The 26,819-nt window shown below is 53.5% G+C and overlaps 1 protein-coding gene and 1 non-coding gene across 2 annotated transcripts in view; both read left to right on the top strand.

Annotated features, from left to right (window-relative positions):
- LOC102457120 (butyrophilin subfamily 1 member A1-like) overlaps positions 1-22,481 on the top strand; it is a 60,098-nt gene extending 37,617 nt beyond the window's left edge. Inside the window, exons 9-15 of the mRNA XM_075913376.1 lie at positions 4,245-4,418; positions 6,942-7,037; positions 7,321-7,551; positions 11,560-11,582; positions 13,128-13,243; positions 18,210-18,284; positions 19,787-22,481. Coding sequence (XP_075769491.1) covers positions 4,245-4,418; positions 6,942-7,037; positions 7,321-7,551; positions 11,560-11,582; positions 13,128-13,243; positions 18,210-18,284; positions 19,787-20,304 — 1,233 coding nt within the window. The 3' untranslated portion in view covers positions 20,305-22,481. The remainder of the gene's footprint in view (positions 1-4,244; positions 4,419-6,941; positions 7,038-7,320; positions 7,552-11,559; positions 11,583-13,127; positions 13,244-18,209; positions 18,285-19,786) is intronic.
- Positions 16,212-16,293, top strand: TRNAS-UGA (transfer RNA serine (anticodon UGA)). Its single transcript has one exon. It is a non-coding gene; the product is annotated as a tRNA-Ser (tRNA).
- Positions 22,482-26,819: the final 4,338 nt, after the last annotated feature.

Genomic DNA, 26,819 nt, shown 5'->3' with positions numbered 1-26,819 from the left:
CTGGACGTTCACTGGATCTGAGCCCTCCATTGAAACCTTGGGCTGCTGTGAACAGCTGTAGTATATTCACCCTGTGCTGGGCAGTGAGGGATTCCCCTGGGGGGACTTCACGGCTTGAGGAGTGCTGAGGGTATTGTGATAAGCAAGGCAGGGAGAAATTAGCTACTCGCTTGCACTGCAGACTATGGCCGGACTAAGAATGGGGCAAGCAACATGTTTTGATGCTGCAAAATTCCACCTTCCACTTTCACGCCATTTTATTTTAATGGAGAGAGAATTCTCCCTTCTTTCTGGCCGGGCAGAGGATCTCAGCTTGAAATGAGACTGGGCAGCAGAGTGAAATAGTAAAAGGGCTCTGACAAGGATTTCTCCTGCCTCTTGTTATGTGAAAAGGCAAAACACCATGTCTATTGAGAATACAATATAAAAGCTGACACACACACACAAACACACACACACACACACACGTGCCCTGCTGCCAGTTGGCGACTGAGGCACCAGTACAGTGGCAGGATGAACCCCAAAATTATGGCAAAAGAGCTCCTTGTTAAAGTCGTTTTCCTTCATTGGGATCTGTGAGTTTCACACCATCATGCTGTGATCAATCGTGTTTGAAGAGTTCCTGTTTTGTTAAATTGTTCTTCTCCTACCGCAGCTGTCCTGTCCCTGTTGGTAGGTACTTGCCTTATCTTTTAGAGTGGTCAGTCTGACCTTTATCCGCATCTCAATAGGGGTGTACAGCAGTCTCTTGCTGATGCGTCAGTTTCGGCTTCTCACTAAAACATCTGGTCCAGTGATGGCCTTCACACTTATCATCTGACATACATTCCTCATTCATGCACACAAAACAGAACTGATTTCCTGGTTACACAGACACAATATGAATATTGAAACAGGAACATCAAATTACAAAAAAAAAAAAAAAAAGAGAGAGAGAGAGAGAGAGAGAGAGAGAGAAAACAATCATCATACCCTTTTACTTATTTTCTCAATACTCATTTTAAAACTTAAATAGAAAATCATAAGAATTTATTCCTGCCTTGGAATCAGCTTCAGACACAAACTTCTGCCTGGTGCGCCTTTACAAATGGTAAGGTAAAGGTCCTTTCTGCTTTCAGAAAGGGTGGCTGGCAGGATGTGAAACATAATCGTAATCATAAAACACACAATACATTTGACACTTAAAACATGACGGTTTCCGAGGGGGAGCTGTGTTAGCCTGTAACTGGAAAAACTTAAAAAACAACGAATAGTCTTGCAGCATCTTAGAGACTAATTGAACATGTAGATGGTATCATGAGTTTTCATGGGCACAGCCCACTTCTTCAGATGACTGGAGTTTAAGGGGTCCAGTTTTAACTCATATATAACCTATAACAGGATTTTTCTACTACGCTCTCTCTTCTTGAGACCTGCTCTGGGAGGAGTCTATGTTCTTAAAGACTCTCCCCTAGCGGGTCAGATCAGACTCCTCGTTGCGTGGGCATCCCAGTTCTCAGCACCACAGCAACTTGTGACACTCTGAATACAAAGCCACTGGGAAGTCTGGATGCAGACAGATCAGCCCTAGCCCAGAGGCAGCCAAGTACAAACAGGGCACAACTTGTCACCCAGAGACAGGCTGCCTCTGACCTTCACCCGGCGAGTGACTGTGACTCTAACAACAGCCAAGCCAGGTCTGATCCATGTGCATGTTCAATGAACTAACTTATCTGGTATGAATTGCCCCCATTAATTGTTTTGGTGCAGGGGAAAGGGCTTGATTCTGGGACCCTGAAATGGGTCACCTCAGGTTAATTATGGACACCTGAGTCCAATTAAAGGCACTGAAAAATCCTCTTGCCGGGCTAAAGGGGGGGGGGGGATATTATAGGAGGGATGTGTTGATGGATAAGAGACTTCTTCAGCAAAAAAACTATGTTGTGTCCAAATAGGGGATGTTTTCCCAATGTACATTCATTTGCCGAGATGGAATATCACAGGAGGCTGAACCCCAACCCCCTGCCCTAGCCCTGAGTCGCCCTGCACCCAAAATCACTCCCAGGGCCTGCACCCTAAACTCCCTCCTATGCTTCAACTCCCCCCCAGGCTCAGCTCAGAACCCCTCCCACACTCCAAATCCTTTAGCTGAAGATCAGAGTCCGCTTCCCCTTCCCCAAACCTCAGCCCTCTGCCCCCAGCCTGATAAAAGTGCGTGAGGATGGGGGAGGGAGGGAGGATGGAGTGAGCGGGGCCTTGGAGAAGGGGCAGGAAGGAGGAGGGGCCGGGGTGTTTGGGCTTGAGGTAGATCCTGGATTGCACTTCAATTCTAAAAGTGATCTCGTGCTTCAAAAGGCTGGAGACGACCGCTCTTCAGAGAGCAGCGGGTGAAGCGCTCGTCCGCCTGCAGCGACATCCGTGCCGCAGACTCCGGTGGACGTACGTTACGTCGGCATGAGGTTGTCCTTCTTGTGCATACACAGGCACACTGGATGCCGTGCATTGACACCGCGCACACTCACCCAGAGTGCTTGTGACAACGCACGGCCACGGTGCAACTCCCCACCCTCCGGCACACTGCCTTCTGGGAAATGTCGGCAATGCGTGGAGGGGGAAAAACGAGTCATCTGGGGGTGAGTGGGAGCAAAGGGTCGTGTTCCCATCAGGCACATTTCTCCCCACAAGCCCGCCATGGTATCGCACTGTGATGCAGGGGGGTACATTTATGAGAACACTCTTTTTAAGGTACATATGGATTGTGGGCTGCTTGCTGGACCTCTCTCATCAGTAGCCTGCGGTTGCCCCTGCCCAGGAACTAGCAGCAGGGGCTCTCCCCAGCACTGGGCATTCGCTCCGCTGTAGCGACACAGGAAAGGTACATTGTGTTCCCAAGGAGAGATTGTTACTGCCTACCCAGCCAGCACACACACGCTCCTAACAGGCACATGCAATAAAAACTGCTGAAAGAAACGAAAGGAACAAACCCAGCAAGGGGAAGGGCCATTCCAGGCCATTCCCGCCCAGTCTGGCTCCACACTCAGCAGCGGTGGCTTTCCCAGGCAAGGGAGACAATAACTGACATTCCTGACAGGTACTGTTGTACTGCTGCCCCGGGGGAGGTCAGGGGAAGGAGGTGTGTGTGGGGGGGGAGGATGCAATATGACAATACCTGTACAAAACTTAAGTGTGGGGGGGAGGGAGTGCGGAGGGCTCAGGGCACGGATGTGAGGGGGGCAGGGAGGACTCAGCAGGGGGCAGGAATGTGGGGGTGCAGGAGTCAGGGGTGGGGGGTGAGGGGCAGAGGGTTGAGGGGTGCAGGAGTCAGGGCTGGGGGGTCAGGGGTGAGGGGCAGAGGGTTGGGGTGTGGTGGAAATGCAGGGGGCACAAGAGGTTCCTTTAGGGAGGCCGGGGGAGGCTGTAGCCCCCTCCCCCAATTCCTGCCGACATAGCTTGCTGCTTGTTGGTCCCCTCCTGTCACTACCAGGGAGCCGCGGGAAGCCCACGGCTCTGCCCCCTTCCCGCACCACAGGGCAGGGTGGCTGTTTGTTCCCGGATAGTGACGGGAGGGGAACCGCAAGCAACCAGCCGCGTTGGTATTAATCGGGAGGGGGGCGATTCAGCCCCCTCCCTCCCCTAAGGCCCCCAAGGCGGGGTCAGGGATGGGGCAGTTCTGGCCAGTGTGGAGAGCCCCAACCAGCCCCTTTTTCCTGCCTGCTGCTTAGCGTGGCAGCCTGTGGGAGAGCCCCGGGGACCCCAGCTGGGAGCATCCCAGCCAGCTTTTACCGGAGCAGCACCCCAGGGTGCCCTACTCCCTGGCCAGTGTATGCCAAGCTCATTGCTCCCGGTGTGGAGTGTGGGGCAGGAGTGTGTCCCCAATGTCCCCTGGAATGGGGGGGCAGGGACGTGCGGCACTGGGGCTCTCCACTGAATGCAGAAGGAAGTTGCGTAGCTTTTTCCGATAAAAGACTGTCGCCTAGGCCTCGCCTTCCAGTCTAGCGAAGACACGCTAATGCGGAGCGAGACGGGCGCTCCGGTCAATGCCGGTCCCCCTGCTTCCACGAGGAGTCAGGGAAGTCGAGGGGAGAGTGTTCTCCCTTTGGCTTCAGCAACGCAATCAACGCAGCTGAAGTTGTGTGTCTTAGTCGGACTTTGCCCTGTAGTGTAGACGTCCCCTTCGTCTCCACATGGGCAAGGCAGAGGGTGGGGCCAAGCCAAGCCATTCATGTCTGGACACAGAGACACCCCTTGACTCCTCCTCCTCTTAGCCCCTCCTTTGTCCTCCGGACAGGAGGGCGGGAGCTGGCAATAAAACCAGCGGCAGAGCAGCAGGCAGGGAGAGCCGGCGCTGGAGGCACACGGCCATGGCTTCCCTTCCTCCTGAACGGGCCCCCCAAGCGCAGCCCACACGCCCCGCCTGCCAGGACCCTTCGGCCGAGCCGGTGAGTGTAGGAAGCCGGCCCACACTCTGTGCAGGCTGCTCCCTCAGCACCGTGAGAACTGGTCTGGGGTGGGGAGCTCTGCCCTGTGGGCTGCCCCATAGGCCAGGGCCAGATCCAGGAAGGGACCCCCCCACACACACACTCTGCTGGGACCTGGCAGGGAAAAGCAAACCCCTGAGTGCGAAAGTGGGGGGAGGGGATGCGTAGGTGAGACTGGGGACACCTGGGGACCAGCTCCGTGAGGAGGGAGCCCTGGGCGGGGTTTGATGGAGACCCCCCGCCCCCTCCGTCCCGAGCACAGATCTCACATGATGCTGCTCACAGGGGAGCCTGCCCAGAAACACAAGGTAGGAAACGCTCCAGACCCTGCTTAATTCCCCTCTTTCCTTTGCAGCTTGACGGCCAATCTCCCCGGTGGGGAGCGAGCGGGCGGGTCTATTGGGTGGTTGGTTGGGTTTTAGCCTCTCCCACCCACAGAGCCCCCTCCCCCCCAATTTCCTGCTATTTCTGGATCTGCAGCTCCATCAAAGCCCCCTCTCCCCCACTCCCATACAATCATAGAATACTAGGACTGGAAGGGACCTCGAGAGGTCATCAAGTCCAGTCCCCTGCCCCCATGGCAGGACCCAATACTGTCTAGACCATCCCTGATAGACATTTATCTAACCTGCTCTTAAATATCTCCAGAGACGGAGATTCCACAACCTCCCTGGGCAATTTATTCCAGTGTTTAACCACCCTGACAGTTAGGAACTTTTTCCTAACATCCAACCTAAGCCTCCCTTGCTGCAGTTTAAGCCCAGTGCTTCTTGTTCTAGCCTCAGAGGCCAAGATGAACAAGTTTTCTCCCTCCTCCTTATGACACCCTTTTAGATACCTGAAAACTGCTATCATGTCCCCCCTCAATCTTCTTTTTGCCAAACTAAACAAACCCAGTTCTTTCAGTCTTCCCTCATAGCTCATGTTCTCTAGACCTTTAATCATTCTTGTTGCTCTTCTCTGGACCTTCTCCAATTTCTCCACATGGCAGGGACAAGAACGCCAGGCCCCTGGTGCCCCCGCCAAGCAGCCCTGCACAGTTACTTAGGGAGATGAGGTCTCTAGAGCCGAGTGCCAGGCTTGAAACAAGATGTGTCCATGCTACTGCCAGGCCAGGGATGGAAGGATCAGTTGCAAAAATGGGATACAGAATAAAACAGAGAATATCTTATTGCCTCTATATAAATCCATGGGATGCCTATATCTTGAATACTGCATACAGATGTGGTTGCCTCATCTCAAAAAAGATATACTGGCATTGGAATAGGTTCAGAGAAGGGCAGCAAAAATGAGCAGGGCTTTGGAATGGGTCCCATATGAAGAGGGATTAAAAAGACTGGGACTTTTCACCTTAGAAAAGAGGAGACTGAGGGGGGATAGGATTGAAGTCTATAAAATCATGACTGGTGTAGAAAAAGTGAATAAGGAAAAGTTATTTACTTATACCCACAATATAAGAACTAGGGGTCACCAAATGAAATGAATAGGCAGCAGGTTTAAAAGAAACAAAAGGAAGGTTTTCTTCACTCAGTGCACAGTCAACCTGTGGAACTCCTTGCCAGAGGATGTGCTGAAGGCTGGGGCATCTGGTATTGGCCACTGTTGGCAGACAGGGCACTGGGCTGGATGGACCGTTGGTCTGACCCTATATGGCCGTTCTTATGTTCAGGCACGGCCAGCAGGGCACCCACAATCCTAGGGGACCCTGGAGGCCTTAAGTCGGAGAGTGTTTACAGGGCTAGATTAAGGCTCAGGCAGTTTGGACCCTGCCTAGGTCCCAGCCTCTGATTCCATCAGAGCCTGAGTTTTCCTTAGCAACAAGATGCAAGACAGAAGAAAACCCTGAAATCATGACTCCGGCAGAATGAGCACAGCCTCTGCCTGAGTCTGCAGAGAGCCTGGGACAAGAGCGCGCGCTGGGAGGGGACAGCTGCCTCACACACTGAAATGTGGTGTTAACACCCAGCAGAGAGCTCCGTGCGGGGGGGAAGAGAGGGCGGAGGGTTCACGGTCATGGATTCCAATGCCCTGAATGAATTCCTGTGTTAACCACAGCAGGTCTTTCTGGAGGGGGAAAAAAAATCAAATCCTGATGGTAAAATGGTCGGTGAGGCAGAATGCACCCTCACTCCTGGTACGTTGTGCCTGGGGTTCACTACCCGCACTTACGGAGTGCTGTCTAACTCCGAAGTAGACCACATCCGCCCTTAACTCTCTCTGTGGTTGGAGGAAGAGCCTGAGATCTTTCGGTCTGTCCCTATTCGGCAGGTTTTCAACCAGTCTCCTGGTTCTTCTCTGAACCCTCCAATTTATTAGCTCCCTTCTTGAAAGGTGGACACTGGATTTAGACATAGTGCAGCACCAGCAGTAGCAGCAAGGCCAAGATGAAATAAATTCCCTACCCCTACGTGCAATCCCCGTGTTCTCATCCACGGATAGCATTCACCCTCACGGTAGGGACTGACCTTGGCTTTCTTCATTCAGGAACAAATCCTCGCCCAGCTGAAGACTCTGGAGAGGGAGAGAGAAAAGCTGCTGGGATTTAAAGTGACCGAAGAGAGGAAAATCCAGGAGTACCTGGTAGGGCCTATTGTCATTAACCAGAAGTTATTTGGGAGGAGTCTTTATTTTCTGTGTGTGTCACTGCAGGGTTGGGGCCGAGGGTATCCTTCCTTTCCTTCTCCCCCTTCTCCTGCGCCCTCTTCTCCTCTCTCTGCATTCCTGCTCCTCTATGCTCACCCCTGGTGAATGTCTCTGTGTGTGTTTATTTACTGCGCACACAGTGTCACTCTCTGGGAGCTGTTTCTCACTCCCGGTCCCTGCCCTTCCCTTCCCCTCCCCTCTCCGTGTCTGTGCACCGCAGGAAAGGACAGAACAGGAGAGGCGGAATATTGTGTCTGAATTTGAGCAGCTGCGCGGATTCCTGGAGGAACAAGAGCGACTCCTGCTGGCTCAGTTGGAGAAGCTGAACGAGGAGATCGTGGGGCTCCAGACTGATGCTGTCAGGAAACTCTCCGTGAAGATTTTCCAGCTCAGCGAGCAGATCGGGGAGCTGGAGGGGAAGTGCCAGCAGCCAGCCAGTGAATTCCTGCAGGTGAGACTGAGCCGGAGACATCCCAGCTCCCAGCCCAGGGAAAGGAAGGGCTCCTGACACTCCCTGCATGGGGCCCCAGGGAGACCCATTCCTTGCCCTAAGGAGACATTGGGGTGTGGCCAGGTCTCACGCCCTTCTCCACAGCTCTCCAAGGCATCTGTACAGGCAGAAATTCCTCACAGACCAGCTGAGCTGCTACTGAACAGAACAGCAGTGACACAATTAGTCCCAAGATCTGTTAATAATAATTAATAATTAATCCTATTTATTACCATCATAGCATCTAGAGCAGTGTTTCTCAACATTTTTTTTTACAAAGTACCCCTTTTAAAAAAAATTATACATACCCCCAGTTTTCAGACACACAACATTTTTCTTCTACCATGGCAACACATTTGTTTAAATAACTTCATCATAGCTGGGCAGGCGATGAAATTTTTGGGTGTAAAAAGTACAAAATAATAAAATGCTGTAAAACGTCAAACAAAACTTCAGTTTTCTCCCAATTTCAGTTGTATTGACGTACCCTCCCAGGCTTCTCTGAAACAAAAGACAGGACTATGTAGCACTTTAAAGACTAACAAGATGGTTTATTAGGTGTTGAGCTTTCGTGGGCCAGACCCACTTCCTCAGATCAAATTGTGGAAGAAAATTGGCACAACCATATATACCGAAGGGATACAATCAAAAAAAGTGAACACATATAAAACTGACAAATCAGATTTTAGAGCAGAGGGAGGGTGAGGGGGGAGGTTAGTATCTATGAGATAATGATATTGGGGTTCACTTTTTTGATTGTATCCTTTGGTATATATGGTCGTGTCAATTTTCTTCCACAATTTGATCTGAGGAAGTGGGTCTGGCCCACGAAAGCTCATCACCTAATAAACCATCTTGTTAGTCTTTAAAATGCTGCATAGTCCTGTCTTTTGTTTCAGCAAGACCAGACTAACACGGCTACATCTCTATTACTAGACTTCTCTCAAGTACCCCTAAGGGCACTCGCACCAAATGGTTGAGAAACCCTGATCTAGAGGACACAGCTGACTTGGGAGCACTCGTGCTAGGAGCTGTACCTTGACGCATTGTTTGGCTTTTGTTCCATCTGCGCTGATTCGGTTTGACCTGCACAAGAGAAAACCCTTTGGCTTCCTTTTTCCACAGACTGTTGCAAGTTTAATTTAATTGGGTAGGAGATCGGCTGAAACTGAGTCAGTATCTACCTAGTTTAACTGGAAGGGAGAGAGCCGGTCCCCGAGGTTGCGCTGATGGAATGAATGCATGTGTAAAGGTGGGGTGCTGAGAGTTAAACTGCCTTTGAACACAAGCAAGGCGGGTGACACATCCCTGCTCTGGAAAGCTGGCAACGCACGGACAAGCCCAACAGAGGAGCTGAGGGACACAATGACTCTGTGGGTGGCTGAGGAGATTAAGAAGTGAACCCCAGTCTCCAGAATTGCTGACTAGCACCTTAATCACAAGAACGGCCAGGCTGGGTCAGACCAAAGATCCATCTAGCCTAGTGTCCTGTCTGCCCACAGTGGCCAATGCCAGATGCCCCAGAGGGAGTGGACACAACAAGGAATCACCAAGTGATTCCCCCCTGTCGCCCATTCACAGCTTCTGCCAAACAGAGACTCAGGGACACCCTCCCGGCCTATCCTGGCTAATAAGTATTGATGAACCTATTCTCCAGGAATGTATCTAGTTCTTTGAACCCGGTCAGGCTATGTCTACACAGCAGCATTATTTCAAAATAACGGACGTTATTCTGAAATGACAAAGTCTGCGTCTACACACAAGCAGTGATTGTGACATAATGTCAATATACGGTCACACTGGAGGACTGCTCGCTCCAACTTCTGTAATCCTCGTTGTAAGGGAAGTCAGGGGAAGAGGCCTCTAACGTGGAATAACTGCTGTGTAGACACAGCCAAAAGCCAAACAAGCTATTTCAAAAATAAATTATTTCCAGTTTAGCCCTGCCGTGTAGCCCCGAAAGTCCATGTCTTCACAATATCCTCTGGCAAAAGCATCTCACCCAACACAGGGCTTGAACCCACAATCCTGAAACCAAGAAGCTTGTGTTCAACCAACTGAGCTAGCTGGATTACCCCTGGTAGGTCAGGAAAGAGAGAAATTCGTGTTTGTGTCAAGACAAGGTCCCTTTTCTCAAGGTGGCGAAACTGGAGTGAGGTGAGAAGAACCTTGGGGAGGTTAGCCGGGGGTTGTAACAGGAGAGAACAAACCTTAGTGATATAATACAGAAAAGAACAGCCAGATTTTGCTAGAGCTGGTGTGCCAGGATGTAGAAAAAGGTCCGGTGACCAGCAAAAGGGTCTGAGGGACAGGGAGGATATAGGTGACTGGTGCCTGTGGAGGGAGGGGGCGCAGGGAGGGCCACCTAGAGGAACAGGTGATGGCCTTTCCCAGCAGCAATAGGCAGGTGGATGGAAGAGTTCTTATTTTGGCCTAGCACTACCTACCGCAGGGGGGGACTTAGTTTGGCTCAACTAGGCAGCTCAGGAGTATGATTCTCCCCCTTGTGCGATGTAGCTATAACAACCTAATATTTGAGGGCAACCAGGCCTAAGTAACACACCTCCACTCCCAGGGCATCTTTTTACCTTCCTTCCCTGGTTTTCTCTTTCCCCTCCCCACTCTCACACTTCTGCTGCCGTTCAGTCAAAATCTGACTTAGGGTGCGCCTAGACAGCACCCTTCTGTTGGAATAAGCTAGGCAATTGGTGCTATGTCTAAATCGAAAGAGCTTATTTTGAAATTTGGCGCTGTGTAGACAGTGCCAAATTTCAAACTAAGGCACTATTCCAACAAATCCCTTAACCCTTGTGGAACGAGGCTTACAGGGACACCGGAATAGCGTGCCTGCTATCTCGGGAAGTAGCGGGTGCTTTTAAAGGTGCAGCGTTGCTATTTCGGCAGACTTCCGGTATCCCGCAATAGCAACGCAGTCTAGACATACCCTTAGCTGTCCAAGACACTGCTGCAAACCTGTGGCCAGCCAAACACTTAAGTGCCATGGCTTGAGCAGCCAGATGCCGGTACAAGTTTGCCAGGTCTGGAAGCCTTTGTCGACCGCTCCAGTAAACCTTATTCCACAAGGCATAACGGAGTGGTCGAGAAAGGCTTCCGTTGTTGACCGTGGGGCGTCCAGACTGCCCCGCTGTGCCACCTAAGAGCTGATCGGCATAGCACGGCGGCCATTTTGATGTAAATGAAGCGGCGATTATTTAAATCACCACTCCATTTTCCTATGTCTAGTAAACTCATCTATATGGCTCCGTCGATGGAGCCATGTAGTCTAGACACACCCTAAATCAAGATAGTGGGTCTACATTAGGGAAGCCTGCCTCGCAGGGGCAGATGACCGTTTTGCGGGGCCCCGGGCAGCATAATTCCGCGGAGCCCCCGCTTTGCCACTGCGCATGCGCGGGGCTTTCTGAAGCGCGGGGCCCGGAGCGGCCGCCCCATTCGCCCTGCCCTATATCCGCCTCTGCTGCCTCGGACTAATCCTGAGGCTTCCCTGCAGCGTAGATGTGCTATTTTGAAATAAGTTATTTCAGAATAACTATTCTGGAAGAGCTTATTTCAAAATAAGCGTGCAGTGTAGATATAACCTAAGAGCCTGTCGCACAAGGAAATTTCCATCTAAAACCTCTCTAGCTATTGGGAAAAGGCACAAGGAACGCTTTGCATTTCTATTCTAGCTCTCTCCGGTTCTTTTCCTCAGTATTTTAATAAAACACGAGCAAGGATTTAAAGGTGTGTTTGCCATGGGACTCAGCAGGCTGAAATGTTTATATCCCAACCTGCGAACCTTGTTTAAACCTTGTTTAACTCGCTTCATGTTGGACTGTGACAGGGTCCAATTCGCACCTTTGTCTCCTTTGGAGCCCCTTGATTCTACTGAAGTTAACACAACTGACCCCCCTCCCCGGGGGTAGTGGCGTGCAGGACTGAGCGTCTTTTTTCCTATCTCCCCTCTAGGATGGCAGAACCACCACAGATAGGTAAGTGGCTTCTTCCCGTGTCATTGTTCTGGCCCCAGGCTGAGAAAACAAGTATCCCAGGACACCGCTGCTCTGTGGTGAAGGTGACACACGGGGATGGAACCTCTGTGGGATTATCACAGGGACGGAATCTCTGTGGGATTATCACAGGGATGGAATCTCTGTGGGATTGTCACGGGGACAGAATCTCCGTGGGATTATCACGGGGATGGAATCTCCGTGGGATTATCACGGGGATGGAATCTCCGTGGGATTGTCACGGGGACTGAATCTCCGTGGGATTATCACAGGGATGGAATCTCTGTGGGATTATCATGGGGACGGAATCTCCGTGGGATTATCACAGGGATGGAATCTCTGTGGGATTGTCACGGGGACAGAATCTCCGTGGGATTATCACGGGGATGGAATCTCCGTGGGATTATCACAGGGATGGAATCTCTGTGGGATTATCACGGGGACGGAATCTCCGTGGGATTATCACGGGGACGGAATCTCTGTGGGATTATCACGGGGATGGAATCTCTGTGGGATTATCACGGGGACGGAATCTCCGTGGGATTATCACGGGGATGGAATCTCTGTGGGATTATCACGGGGACGGAATCTCTGTGGGATTATCACGGGGATGGAATCTCCGTGGGATTATCACGGGGACGGAATCTCCGTGGGATTATCATAAACCTGGGGATCCTGCTGTTCCTAGACTGTAAAGTTGGTTTCTAAATCACTTATCCTCTGAGGCCGTGCCTGCGCTGCCCTGTCCCTCGGTGACACTTACCTCGCTCAGGGGTGTGAAGGAGCCACCCCTCTGAGAGGCATAAGCGACACTGACCTAAGCACCAGTGTGGACAGTGCTATGTCGGGGGGAACGCTTCTCCAGCCAGCACAGCTCCAGCTGCTCACTGGGGGCAGGGAGCTCCTTCCTGTCGGCTTCCAGCAGCTACACTGGAGAGCCCATGGTGCGGAGGAGGGAGGGGGGGCAGTTGCATCTGTGCAGCCCTGCCACTATGAGCTCTGCAAAGCAGCCACAGCCTGAGGGCAGAGACGATGCCCTGAGCTCCAGGCATACAGTCCGGACCCGTCACCCCCAGGGCATGGGGGCTCTCTGCTGCCCAGGGCCGGAGCAAGCAAAGCCTGTCTGACCTACACGAGGCCCATTCGGAGGCTGGGGGGCAACAGGCTGCTCGGGGGGGGGGAGCTGATCTCGTTCCCACTTGCAGGGGGGCAGATGCCCAAGGAGCAGCAGGGTCCTTGGATTCTATCGGACACTGGAACATGGAGACCGAGGAGTGAATTGTGCCTGGGGCCTGCTGGGCTCCCTTCCTCTCCCCAGTGCTGGTCTCGGGGCCTCCGGGTGGAAGCACATGGGTGGGACGCCTCGGGGGAGCTTGCCCAGCCATTGCTGGGGCCGGAGCTATTCTGCGGCTGGGCACAGAGATTCCTTCCCCAGGCCCCTGCCTTCAGCACTGTCACTGGCGAGAAACGGAGAGAACAACGCGCCAGTCAAATCAACAATGATTGACGTGGAAAAACTGTTTCTAGATGTGAAAAGGGGGCGTGGCCACAGCCAGAGGACGCCTCCCCTGAACTGGAAATCAGACTCGGTTACTGGGGCCAGCAAACCCATGCGCTGAAGGAGACTATGAGGAAAATCAAAGGTACCAAGACGGGAGCTGGGTGGGGAAACTGAGGCACGAGTCTGGGCTTTTCGGGAGTGACGGGCTTTGAGCAACATGTTGCAATAGATCGGACTATATAGCTTAGAAATGTGCTTCTGTCTGTCTGCCTGTCTGTCTGCGAGTCCATTTGTTTGAGAACTCCTCATAAACGATAAGACCAAAGACCACCAAATTTGGTATTCAGGGTCCTCTTATCCTACCTTAAAGCAAGGTTGGGGTTTGGTTGTGCCAGAGCACTGCGGTCTGCCATCAATGTTTCTCATCAAAAGGAAAGGGAGGGGTCTGGTAGAAGGAAATTATATGAAGAATGACCACAGGCGGGCAGTAAGTGCCCCAGCAGGATACCACTGGCCTGCAGCAACTGACACCCCAGCCTGCCCCAAGGGGCAGCTGCCAGCTGCTGCACAGCCCCAACTGCTTCTGGGCCAGCCCAGGGAGTGCCAATAGACAGTACCCGCCGCCCCCATGGTCTTGGGCTGGTCCAGGGATGAAGCCAACATCCAGGATATGCGGCCACCTCCCACCGCGGGATGGACCCTGGGAACGCTGGGTAAGGCTTCTAGTGCTAACATAAAACTAAAACCAATCAGAGGGAACCAATAAATGATCATTCCTGACTCAGGGGAAATGGGTGAGGGCGTTTCCAAGGCAACAGCAACAATAAAAGGCTCCTAAACTATAGTCATTTGAATGAGATTCACTTTCCCTTAAACAAGTGTCTCTGAAGGGAGGAGAAAGGCAGGGTTCAGGCAAAGGGAGCCGGGTCCCATTGCCCCGTCTGACAGTCTCACACCTGTTTGTAAATGGAGACAAGAGTCCATTCAAAGCAGTTTAGTAAGAGCTGGGCTCTAAGGGTATGTCTGCACTACAAAGTTAATTCGAACTAACGGACGTTAGTTCGAATTAACTTTGATAGGCGCTACACTAGCGCTCCGCTAGTTCGAACTTAATTCGAACTAGCGGAGCGCTTAGTTTGAACTAGGTAAACCTCATTCTACGAGGATTAAGCCTAGTTCGAACTTACTAGTTCGAATTAAGGGGTGTGTAGCCCCTTAATTCGAACTAGTGGGAGGTTAGCCCTCCCCAGCTTTCCCTGGTGGCCACTCTGGCCAACACCAGGGAAACTCGTATGCCCCCCTCCCAGCCCCGGACCCCTTAAAGGGGCACGGGCTGGCTACGATGCCCATGCCAGGTGCAAGCCTGCCAGCACCCAGCCAGCAGACCCTGCACCTGGCACGGCTCGAGCCAGCCACCCGATGCCCCCCAGCCCTCCCCCTCTTCCCGGGACCAGGCTGGCGGATCTCGGGAGCTTGCCCGGGAACGCAAGAATCGGGCACCCGCCTGGTCTAGTGCGGACATCGTGGACCTCGTCCACGACCTCCGCACTAGGCACAGGAAAGTGGCCGTCTAGGGCAGGAGAGCTGCCAACCTGGTCGGCCCAGGCGCAGGTTTGCATGAAAATCAAGGTGGTCCACTGAGACCCCCGACCCTGAGCCCTGAGCTTACAATGGCCGTCCTGGGTCAGACCAAAGGTCCATCTAACCCAGTAGCCTGTCTGCCGACAGCGGCCAACCCTAGGGACCCTGGAGGGCATGGACCGAAGACAGTGACCAAGCCATTTGTCTCGTGCCATCCCACTCCAGCCTTCCACAAACTTTGGGCAGGGACACCACTCCTACCCCCTGGCTAATACCACTCCATGGACCCAACCTCCATGACTTGATCTCACTTCTCTTTAAACTCTGTTCTAGTTGTAGCCTTCACAGCCTCCTGCAGCAAGGAGTTCCACAGGTTGACTCTTTGCTTTGTGAAGAACAACTTTCTCTTACTAGTTTGAAGCCTGCTACCCATTCCTTTCCTTTGGTGTCCTCTAGTCCTTCTATTATGGGAACTAATGAAGAACTTTTCTTTATGCACCCTCTCCACCCCACTCACGCTTTTATAGACCTCTATCCTATCCCCCCTCAGTCTCCTCTTTTCTAAACTGAAAAGTCCCAGTCTCTTTAGCCTCTCTTCATATGGGACCTCTTCCAAACCTCTGATCATTTTAGTTGCCCTCCCCTCTCCCACCCTCTCTCTTCCCCTCTCCCACCTCCTTTTCCCAGTCTTCCCGAGTTTTGTTCAATAAAGAGAGATTCTATTTTTGACCACACGTTTTCTTTATTTTGTACATCAGGAAGGGGGGCTAGGGAAGGGTAAGTGGAAGGAGGTGAGGGAGGAATGGGGTACGAGCCCCCGATGGGCAGGACTGGGCTTGCTCTGCGGGCTTCTGGGGGTGGAAGCTCTCCTGCAGCCCCCCAATTGCCCCCTCTCCTCAGATGGCAGCCTGCGGCAAGTGCAGCTGGTCTGATGGCCGAGTGCTGTGATGTGCCCAGTGTGGGCACTCAGGGCACTCCAAGCCAGAACTGCTTTGCAAGCGGGGCACCCCTGAGAACTGTCTGTCCGGGGTGGGGGTCGGGTCCCTTTAAGCACAGCCCTCGGCTAGCCTGAGACAGCATCTCCACGCTCTAAGTCCTCATCTGATGCCCTGCCAGCACTGCTTCCGGCCATCCTTAACCCCGGTTCAGGGTCCACTTAATGTGGACATGCTAGTTCGAATTAGCAAAACGGTAATTCGAGCTAGTTTTTAGTTCTAGACGCGTTAGTTCGAATTAGCTTAGTTCGAATTAACTAATTCAAACTAAGTTAGTTCGAATTAGCGCTGTAGTGTAGACATACCCTAAGTCACGGCTTTACCTTGGCCGGGTCAGGTACCGGCTCCATGTCGCTGTCTGTACAGTGGGGATGACAACGCTTACAGGCCCCACAGGTGGGAGCTGGTTTGATGCTTCACCCCACGGCCCAGCAACGAGCCCCCCTGGGCTGTGGGAGCCAGGTTTGCTGTTTGAATTCTGTCAGGTGATGTCAGACCTGGGTACTAGGATTATTTACTAAATCTCTTAACAGTGCTGTGATGGCCCAGTGGTTAAGGTGTTGGACTTGAAATCCAATATGGTTCCCCTGCGGAGGTTCGAATCCTGCTCACAGCGAGGCCTGTGTTTTGGCCACACCCCTAAGCAGTGCAACACACTCCCTGTCCCTTGGTCCTTTCAGAAGGGGCCCTAGATACTGCTCCTGTCTAGAGTGTGAATGGAGCTCAGCATGGATGAGGGGCCAGGGAGCCAGAAAGGCTGTCCAAGAGCGGGGAAATGCTGGGATGTGACTAGGATCCAGAGGCATCTTTCGAGTGGTGGGACTGATGCTGCGGGGGGGAGGGGACTGCCTGTGTCCTGTCCTGCTCGGCTCTATCTCTTAACCCAGTGCCCTGCTCAGCCTCTGCCCCTCCCCACTCTGCCTCTTCCTGCAAGGCCTTCGCCTCACCCCCACTCACTTAAGGCAGAAAAAAGTCATGAAAACATTGCCCCGTGGCCCCCCCACAGCCGTGGGAAAGGGGTGGAGAGGCGCAAGCACTGGGTGACGGGAGTGCTGTCTTGGGGGAGAATAGGAAAGGCGTGAGGGCAGGTAGAGGGGCCTTGGGAGACAGGGAGTGAACAGTGGGGAAGTGGAGCCTTGGTAGGGGACAGTAACAGCCAGCATGAGGGCAGGGACTCAGGGGAAGAGGATGGCTGGGGGCGGGGCCTTGTTGGCAGGGGGCGTGGTCTAGGTATTGACGCGCCCCCCCCCCCCACGCCTTTTAGGGAGCTTCTGGCACTTGTATGTGAGCATCCCCGATGTACGGGCTGCCTGGGCCTCTGAGTGTGTTAAATGCTGCCAGGTCCCGGATGGAGCTTGCCCTAGATTTTCAGAGGTTCTGGACACCGACCAGTCCTGCTGGCTTCAGTTAGAGCCGCGGGTGCTCAGAAAAATCATCTGAAACCCAGGAGGAAAGTGTCTGCATAACGCCTTTACCGTTCCGGCAGTGAAAAGGGTACGTCTCCACTGCACGCGTATTTCAAAATAAGCTGTTGCAGAAGAAATGCTCCGAAATAGCTTATTTTGAAATAGAAGGGACGCCTCAAAATGAGTCCGAGGCAGGCTCCCCTAATGTGGACGCGCTACCTCGATGTAGAGCCCCAGGAGGCACTGGGGTGTAATTAGTTTGAATGGCCCTGGGGCGGAGCTATTTCCAAATAGCTATTTTGGAAGAGGCTTTCTTCCTCGTGGAATGAGGTTTATACAAGCCGGAATAAGCTGCCCGCTATTTCAAATTTATTTTGAAATGACGGAATTGTTGTGTAGACGCTCGTGTTGTTATTTCGGAATAACGGCCATTATTCCGAAATAACGGTGCAGTGTAGTCGCACCTGAAAGTGGCCCTACAGGGGCGCAAGCCCCTCTAGATCCTCCCAGAGACAGGGCCAGCAGAGCAGGTAAGGTTCAGCCTTAGGGTGTGTCTAGACTACCTAGTTTTGTCGACAAAAGTGGACTTTTGTCGACAAAACTATACCAGCGTCTACACTACCGCTGAGTTCTGTCGACATAACATCGACAGAACTCAGCAGTTTTGTCGACGCTGGTATACCTCATTTTACGAGGCATAACACCTTCTGTCGACAGAACTCTGTCGACAGAAGGTGTTATTGCCTGTAACATTGCGTCCAGACTACGGAGTTCTGTCGACAAAGCAGCTTGCTTTGTCGACAGAACTCAATGTGTCTGGACACTCTTTGTCGACGGAAGTTTTGTCGACAGTATCTGTCGACAAAACTTCCGTTGACAAAATGCGGTAGTCTAGATGTACCCTTAGCGTCATATGAGGTGTGCAAGGAAGATTGTGGAGAATGTTTAAGGACACTTTGCCCTTGCTAGAAATTCTTTCTTGGTTTTTTCCCCCCGCCCCTTCCCTGTCTCTACTCGACTCGGTATCTCTGCCCATTCCCCTGTTTGTCCCTCAGTGTGACCGTTTCTGACTAGCATAACCGCCACAGGCTGACATCTCAGCTCTCTCCCCCTCTCCTCGCTCTAGCGTGGCTGCCGTCTGAGCTGGAGAAAGAACGGGGGGCCTCTCTGGCAGAGAGCGTGAAGAGGACACACAAGAAGGGTGAGTTTTCACGGGGCTAGCCTCAACATAGGAGAAAACTGGGCCCCAAAATCCCTTCAGGGAGCAGACCAACCCACTGCCCAGGGAGCCTTTGCAACACACACAGACTGACTGGCCCTGCCCAGTGACACTGACGGACGTCGGGGCAGCCGGACAGACCTGCACTGATGGTGAGGTGTGTTCCGCCTCCTGTCTTCAGTGGTGCTGTTCTCACTCCCTGGGCCCTGTGGCCCCTCCCGGCTGCACCCGTGTGAGCAGAGAGCCCGCTGGGCCACGGCGGGGGAGGGCACGTCGCTCGCGTAGCAGCTGGTTTTCAAATTTTTTTCCTCCTGCCCCCAAATGAAGAAAATTGTTGCGGCCTGCGCCCCAGCATAATTTGACTAGAGTGCAGGCTCTGGGGTGGGGTGGAAGAGGAGGGCTTTGGGGTCTGGGAGGGGGCTCAGCCAGTGGGAGCGCAGAGTTAGCACTGGGGGCAGAAGCCGTGTGCGGAGCCCTGTGCGCTCTTCCCCATCCCTCCACCTAGGAGCCGGGCCTGCTGCCGGCCGCTTCTGGGGCACAGCGCAGTCTGCGGCGCCAGGACAGGCAGGGACCCGCCTTAGCCCCCCCGTCGCTTCCCCTGCAGCAACGAGACCCAGGCCCCGACGTGCCGCGCCCCAGTCCTGGGCGTGACCCCTCTGTTGAAAACCGCTGGTTTATTGGGCCCATTTGTGCTGGGGAGAGACACGGCCCCGAGGGCGAGTGCTGGGCAGCGGACGGCGCGTCTCTCTTTCCCCTGGGACCAACCCTGCAGCCCCAAGCCCGGAGCCCGTTCAGCGCTTCCCTGCATGGGGGCCTGGGCACTTGGATGGAAGCCTGGCCGCTGGTGGCCCCCTATGGACATGACGCAGCCTAGGCTGTGCCCCCTCTGGCGTTTGCAGGGGCGGGGGCCAGCAGGGCCCTCTCCTCATGTCTCTCGCAGCCGGGGGATGGGAGGACGCGGGCGGTCCCAGAGCTCCGGCTCCAGACCAAGCCGGGAAGTCTGCACTGCCATGAAGCAGCCTCAGCCAGCGGGGACAGGCCAGCCCCGGGGATCTGGCAGCAGGGCTGGTCCTAACCAATTGGTGGCCCCGGGTTGTCTCCTACGTCCGGGGGTCGCCATTTTTTGTCAAGCCAAAAAAAAGGGGGGGGGGCAGGGAGTAATCAGTGGGGAGGGTGGAAAGTGGCCAGCTCGCCCGCCCCAAAGACCGGCTCTGGACAGCAGCTCAGCCACAGCCAGCGAGGCAGCCTCTGCAGCCACCCTGACAGCCCCAGAAACACCCCTGGGGAGTGAAATCCCAGCAGGGAAATCCCGGCTCAGCTACAGCATCCAGGGGCCCAGAACACAGGTGGGAAATGGGGGCGTATCCCAGCCAGATCTGGGCTGCCAGGGAGTGTGAGACATAATCCCAGACCCCCGCCCGCCCTTTCCCCCCCCGAGGGCTGACCCCCGCCTCCAGCACTCGGCTTCTCTCTCCTCCCTGCAGTGACGGTGACTCTGGACCCAGACACGGCGCATCCCCAGCTCGTCCTGTCCGAGGATGGGAAACGTGTGAGACGGGGACACACCTGGCGAGATCTGCCCGTCAGTCCGGAGAGATTTGAGTCCCGGGCCTGTGTGCTGGGCTGCGAGGGGTTCTCCTCGGGGCGGCATTACTGGGAGGTGGAGGTGGGGGGTGGGGAGCGCTGGGCCGTGGGGGTGGCCAGGGAGTCTGTGCAGCGGAAGGACTGGATCCGGCATTTCCCCGGGGAAGGGATCTGGGCTGTGGAGTGTGATGGGGGCCAGTACCAGGCTCTCACCTCCCCTCTCACCCCCCTGCCCCTGACGTGGGTCCCTGAGCGGATCCGGGTTTCTCTGGACTGCGCAGGGGGGAATGTGGCGTTTTTTGATGCTGCGAACGAGGCCCCGATCTTCACTTTCCCGCCAGCCTCTTTCGAAGGCGAGAGAATCCGCCCCTGGCTCTGGCTCTGGGGAAAAGGCTCCCAGCTCAGCCTGTGTCCCTGAGACACTGGGGGAATGTCCCACTGGGGGCCGTCAGCTGCTTCTCCCTCATCTCTGGCCTCCGCATCACTGCAGCCTACGGAGACGCTCCTCTCGCTCCAGCAGAACCACCTCGGTCCCCTCAGACCCTGGCCTCCAAGACTCCACCATCTCCTGGGCCACCACAAAGCCCCGTGCTCCAGGTGCCTGTGGGACGTAGTAGGGGCTGTGTGGGCTCCTCTAGTCACAGTATTCACTCTGATTTGTATTCGTTCCGGTTGCTTTGTTGTGTTCTATGTGATTCCTATTGCCCTGTGCTGTTCTGGAGTCACACTCTGGGGCTGTGTCTACACTGGCAAGTTATTCTGGAAAATCAGCCACTTTTCTGGAAAAACTCGCCAGCTGTCTACACTGGCCGCTTGAATTTCCGGAAAAGCACTGACAATCTCCTGTAAAATCATCAGTGCTTTTCTGGAAAAACTATGCTGCTCCCGTTCGGGCAAGAGTCTTTTTCTGGAAAACTGTTCCGGAAAAGGGCCAGTGTAGACAGCAGAGATTTCTTTTCCGCAAAACAGCCCCGATCGCGAAAATGACGATCGGGGCTTTTTTGTGGAAAAGCGCGTCTAGATTGGCATGGACGCTTTTCCACAAAAAGTGCTTTTCCGGAAAAGCATCCTGCCAATCTAGACGCACTTTTTTCTAAAATACTTTTAACGGGAAACTTTTCCGTTAAAAGCATTTCCGGAAAATCATGCCAGTGTAGACGTAGCCTCTGTGTGTGTGTATGTGTGTGTGTGTGTGTGCGTGCACATGCGCGCCTCAGTTTCCCCGGGCACTGCAGAACTATCTGGATGAGAAGCGGGAGGGTGGGCATGACTCACTGTGGAAGTATCTTCAGTCTCTCCCATCCTGAGGGCCTGGTGACAGCAAGTAACCCCTTGGGCCTGAAAGCAGGACAAAGCCGGAGGCCTAGGGGGCTGTGAGCAGGGGCTGTGAGTTAGTTTGGCTGGCGGGAGGAGAAGGGAGCCTAGCTGGCCTGGGGGGCTGGGGCAGGGTCCCAGAGCTGAGGCCCCCCTTTTCCCCAAGATGGGCTGTACTGAATGCTCCTGGTTCCCGTAACAAGAAGTCTAAGTTACGCGATGTCCCTGTGAACCAATAAACCTGTTCTACTTGCTGACTGAGAGGCACATGTGACTGCGGATGGGGGGCGCAGGGCCCGGGGATGCCCCCACACTCCAGGACAGCCTGTGGGAGCAAGAAGGGCGGGGTCAATGTATTAGGAGCCCATTGAACCTCCGCGCAGAGCTGTGCTCCAACGGTTGGCTCTGGGAAATGCGAAAATAAAACCAACGCTTCCGTTCTGAGCCTTGCAGGAGGTTTTTCCCACCTGCAAGTGTGATGGTCCCACTGCAGCCCATCCCCTAGGGCCTGAGCCAGCCATCCTCACAGCTGAAGCAGAAGCTGCTCCGGGGGTCCGACTCTGAGCCGGGCTGTAGCATCCACAGCGCAGACCCAGTGACCCCCAGCCTAAGCCGGGGCAGGACATTAGAACACTGTGTCCTGTCGGCCCACAGTGGCCAATGCAGGTGCCCCAGAGGGAGTGAACAGAACAGGAAACCACCAAGTCATCCACCGCCTATCGCTCATTCCCAGCTTCTGGCAAACAGAGACTAGAGCCAGGCCAGAGCTAATGAAATCTCTGGGGAACCAAGGGACAGACACAGCCCTGGGCAGCCAGGGAACATGGTCCTATGGGAACATGGAACGTGGGGGTCTCTGTTTGGCGGGGGGAGAGAAAAGGAGCCTGTCATGATTATGAGGGTTAGCCAGCAGCCTGGGGATTAAGGGGTTAACTACACCTAGCCAGGTGGAGTGACCAATAGGAATGTAGGTGGGATTTTTCAAACTGGGACAAAGGAATTTGGGTTTCTCTCTTTTCTCCCTTTTGTCTCTGGGAGAGAGTTCTCTGCAGCCAAGGAGAGGGACAAGCATGTCTCTCTCTCTCTCTCCAAGACACCATTCTTCATTTTCTGTAAGTAGGGTAAAGTTTAGGCAGTTTCGTTAGGTTTTATTGTTTTAAGGATTGGGTACGGGATGCTTAAAAGATGTTTTGGCTTTTCTTTGTAACTAAGTTCCAGGCCCATGGAGTTTCTCCATGAGTATATTTTGTTACCTCCCTACCTAGTCATTATGGTTGCAACAGGAATATTGTTGTAATAATAAAAGTTCTTTCTTTTCTTTTATTAACCTGGCAGTGGTTAATTGTGTGCCCTGATTTTTATTTTAGGGGTGAGATTTCCCAAATGATCTTTTCCCTGATTTCTTTATCAACATTTGGGTGGTGGCAGCGGAAGTTTTATTCCCAAGATCTAGTTTTTAAGATTTGGGGGGAATTTTTATACCAAAGCCTGGTAGATAGGGCTTTGGGGTACACTTGCTGGCCCCCACTTCTGCATTCATCATGCCAGAGTGGGGAAGGAGCCATGACAGAGCCAAAAGGACCAGGGAAGTCCCAGCGTGCGTCTTTGGAGAAGAGCTTGAAAACCCCCAAATAAAAGCGCAAGGAGTTGCCCGGCCCCGCCCAGTCACCTCTAAGAAACATGCAGCTGCTGCAAAGCCCAGAGCTCCAGCGCCCCACAAGCCCCACACACCAGCAGCCCCTCGCGCACCTGCAGCCAGTGTTCGTGGCAGCGAAGGGGTCTCCCTCCTCTGCTGGGCTGCTCCAGTCCTGGGGCCCTTGCTCCGCCCCGCCCCAGGGAGCAGCCCCTGGTCCAGGCCTGTCACTTCAGCTCAGTTTTCTCGGCGGGCTAGGGTGGGATGCCAGGACATCAGTTCTACTCTGGGGTCACTGCGGCAGCTGCTCTGTGCTGGGGTCAGTGCTGCTCCTGTCAGTCCTAGTGTAAACACAGCTGTACCCCAGCACCATCCCCTCCGGCCCATTCCTCCCTGCAGGGCAGGGGCAGGGAGGGGAAGAGGCTGTCGGGGGACAGGGCTCCGGGGGAAGGAGAAGGCTGGGGATAGATGCCCAGGCTCCATCCATATCCCTGACCAGCCCTTTCCCGATGTAACCATTCTGCCAGGTTGCACCAGCAGCAGCCAGGGCTGGGTTCGATATTTAGGGGTTCCTCTCCATCCATCCCTCTGTCTCCAGCTCCCAGTGACCTGGGAAATTCACACAACAGCCCTGGGCGCCTCTGAGGGGTGACGCTTCCCCCGCTCGCAAGCACAGAGTTTGAGAGGAAAAGAAACCTTTAATAGATGAAGGGGAGTAACGTGGCATTAATTTCAGAAACCGCCACAAACAGAGTTCATACCCAAACCCGCGAGTAAACGTCCCACCCCAAGCAGGCTCGGCAGCGTCCTTTGCCTCTCCGGTTCTTACGTCCAGCAATGTAAACGTCCCCTTCACATGCCCCACCCTTCTCTGCACCCCACTCCCAGCTGCTGAGAACTCAGGGCAGGTCCAGAGTTCAGAGGTGCAGTTGCAGAGTTCACTTCCCATCCCGAGTGCAGGGGAGGTAAAGAGGCATCTTACTCAGCCCGCTGGTCACCCGCCATCTGCCTGCTCCCTGCTCGTCATTTGTCATCCCTCGCCGCGGCCGCTCTGTGGGCCGCTCCTCACGCCTCTCCTTCGCCCCCTGCCGGCTGCTCATCATGCTGCTCGTTGCATGTTCTGCTGGCTTGCGGTGGATTTGGCTCTGGGGCAAACCTAGCGATTTCACCCCAAAGCACAGTCCAGCCACAAGAGTAAATTTAAAATAATAAAAGAGCCTCCTCGTGGAGACTGCTCTAGTTTTAGCATTTGAGGTGGGGTGGGGGAAGAGACCAGTCTTACAGCTCACACCTGGAGGACGTGCAGCCTGCTGATTTAGAGCCCTGACATTTAACTTCACAGAGTTTTGGCAGGGGAGCCCTTGTCCATCTGAGCTTCTTTACACTGACACTCTCCTTTTGAACTGAGTTAAACACAGTCTGCCTGTCCTGAATCCCCACAAATAACTGCAAGCATCGCTGATCATATCTCACAATTCCTGCATTTAGGCTACGTCGACACTGCACGGTTTTTGCACAAGAAGACTTTTGCGGAAGAGTTCTTGCACAAAAACTTAAGAACATCAGAACGGCCATACCAGGTCAGACCAAAGGTCCATCTAGCCCCGTATCCTGTCTGCCCACAGCGGCCATTGCCAGGTGCCCCAGAGGGAGTGAACCAAACAGGAAATGATCAAGCAATCTCTCTCCTGCCATCCATCTCCACCCTCTGACAAACAGAGGCTGGGGACACCATTCCTTACCCATCCTGGCTAATAGACATTAATGGACTTAACCTCTATGAATTTATCTAGTTCTCTTTTAAACACTGTTATAGTCCTAGCCTTCACAACCTCCTCTGGCAAGGAGTTCCACAGGTTGACTATGCGCTGTGTGAAGAAGAGCTTCCTTTTATTTGTTTTAAACCTGCTACCCATTAATTTCATTTGGTGACCCCCCTAGTTCTTATATTATGGGAACAAGTAAATAGCTTTTCCTTATTCACTTTCTCCACCCCACTCATGATTTTATAGACCTCTGTCATATCCCCCCTTAGTCTCCTCTTTTCCAAGCTGAAAAGTCCTAGTCTCTTTAATCTCTCCTCCAATGGGACCCATTGCAAACCCCTAAGCATTTTAGCTGCCCTTCACTGAACCTTTTCTAATGCCAGAATATCTTTTTTGAGATGAGGAGACCACATCTGTGGACAGTATTCAAGATGTGGGCGTTCCATGGATTTATATAAGGGTAATAAGATATTCTCCGTCTTATTCTCTATCCCTTTTTTCAGGGATGCTTTTGTGATGCGCTTTTGCACAAGAGAGCATTCACACTGCCTGGATACTCTCACCAAGAAAGCTCTAGAGAACCTGTGCTTTTTCGGATAGGCTCTTTTTGGGCAAGAAACCCCTGCAGTGCATCCACACATGCCTTTTTGTGCAAGTGCTGTAGCACAAAAAGGTGTTATGTCTCATAGAAGGAGGCATACCTACATGGCAAAAAAGCCCTCTGTTCTGTCAATTGACTGTAGATTTTCTTGCACAAAAACAGGTGAATATCTATCAGGCCTAAGCAAACTGACTGAACTGTATTTACATGCACACATTCACAATCTCATTATTTTAACTGAGGGTACGTCTACACTACAGTGCTAATTCGAACTAACTTAGTTCGAACTAACTTAATTCGCTGTGACCCTGGAGGCTGCTGCAGGTCTCAGCTCTGTGCAGCCTTTGGCCTGTCCAACCGCAGAGAGCACTGAGTGAGCAAAGCAGAGATGCCAATCTCATGGCCCCAGGGTTTATGCAGCTTGTTTGCCGCTGTTTGCCTGTGGCCCAGGAAAGCTCTGGGGACCCTGGGCCAGACAGTGCCACTGAGACATGGGGGGAAATCAGGCCACTGGGAATGGAAAATGGGCTTCTCAAGCCACAGTCAGCCTAGCATTGGCGAGCTGAAGGACCCTGGAGCTGCAGAAAGAGCAGAGACCCAAATGTAGGGGCTGGGCAGAGAGCAGAATTAACAGCCGGGCTGGGAACAGGCAGATGTAGGGTAACAGGGACACCATTAATGAATTGGGATTTTGGGGAGAAGCTGGAGGCTCTGCACCCGCAGAGGAAGACGCAGGGGACCAGGGAGCGTTCATTCACCCCAATACCAGTGGAAATGAGCGGCTAGCCAAAGGCACTTCCTACACCCATCGAAGGAGTTTTCCAGCAGCGCAGTGAATCCACCTCTGGGAGAGGCTGTGGTTAGATCTACAGAAGGATTCTTGCATTGACCCGCCTGCCTCGGCACCAGGGCTCAGATCAACCTAGCTCCCTCACAGAGGGTGACACCTTTCACAGCTCCGAGCCACGCAGGGAGGCCAACCCAACTTTCAGGTGTGGACAGGCCTCAGGCAGAATAAGGCCGTGTGTGCGCTACGGTCGCTAATGCAACTCAACTACATAGTGCAGACGCTTCCTACATTACTGGAAGTGGTTTTTCCAGCCTTCTAGATCAGGGGATGGTAACCTACGTGGTTCATAAGCCAAATATGGGAGCCAGACTTTTGAAGCTTGACTCCAGGGCCCCCCCTTACTCCCCTCACATCAGGGAGCCCCCGCTGGTGCTACAGCAGGCCTGGGCAAAACAATCAGGCCCCAGACACTGCAGGGAGTCCCTGGCAGGCCCCCCCTGCTTGCTCCAGCCCTGCAGAAGCAAAATGCAGGACAATGTAGCAACTGCAGGGCCTCTTGTTTTTCACTCACTGTGAACAGGGGAGGGGTGCCTCATGGCTGCTCCCGCCCCCAGCACAATCCCATTGGCCCCCAGCACCATCCTAAACTGCACAATCCTGCTTTCTGGCCAATGGGAGCTGCCTGTTTCAAGAACAGGCAGTGCTCAAAGCGCCAATCTGCCCTCTCCTCAGGCTCTTGCTCACAGAGCACATGGTCTGCAGCAGAAGCAGCCATGAGGGTGAGCCTAGCAGGACACAGGCCCCCAGAGCTGGCTTCAGGCCCAGGGTT

This window comes from Pelodiscus sinensis, chromosome 32, assembly GCF_049634645.1.
Source record: "Pelodiscus sinensis isolate JC-2024 chromosome 32, ASM4963464v1, whole genome shotgun sequence".
In the NCBI taxonomy this organism is placed as follows: domain Eukaryota; kingdom Metazoa; phylum Chordata; order Testudines; family Trionychidae; genus Pelodiscus; species Pelodiscus sinensis.
Note: the sequence above shows the minus strand (reverse complement) of the source record. Positions and strands in the feature narration are given on the sequence as shown.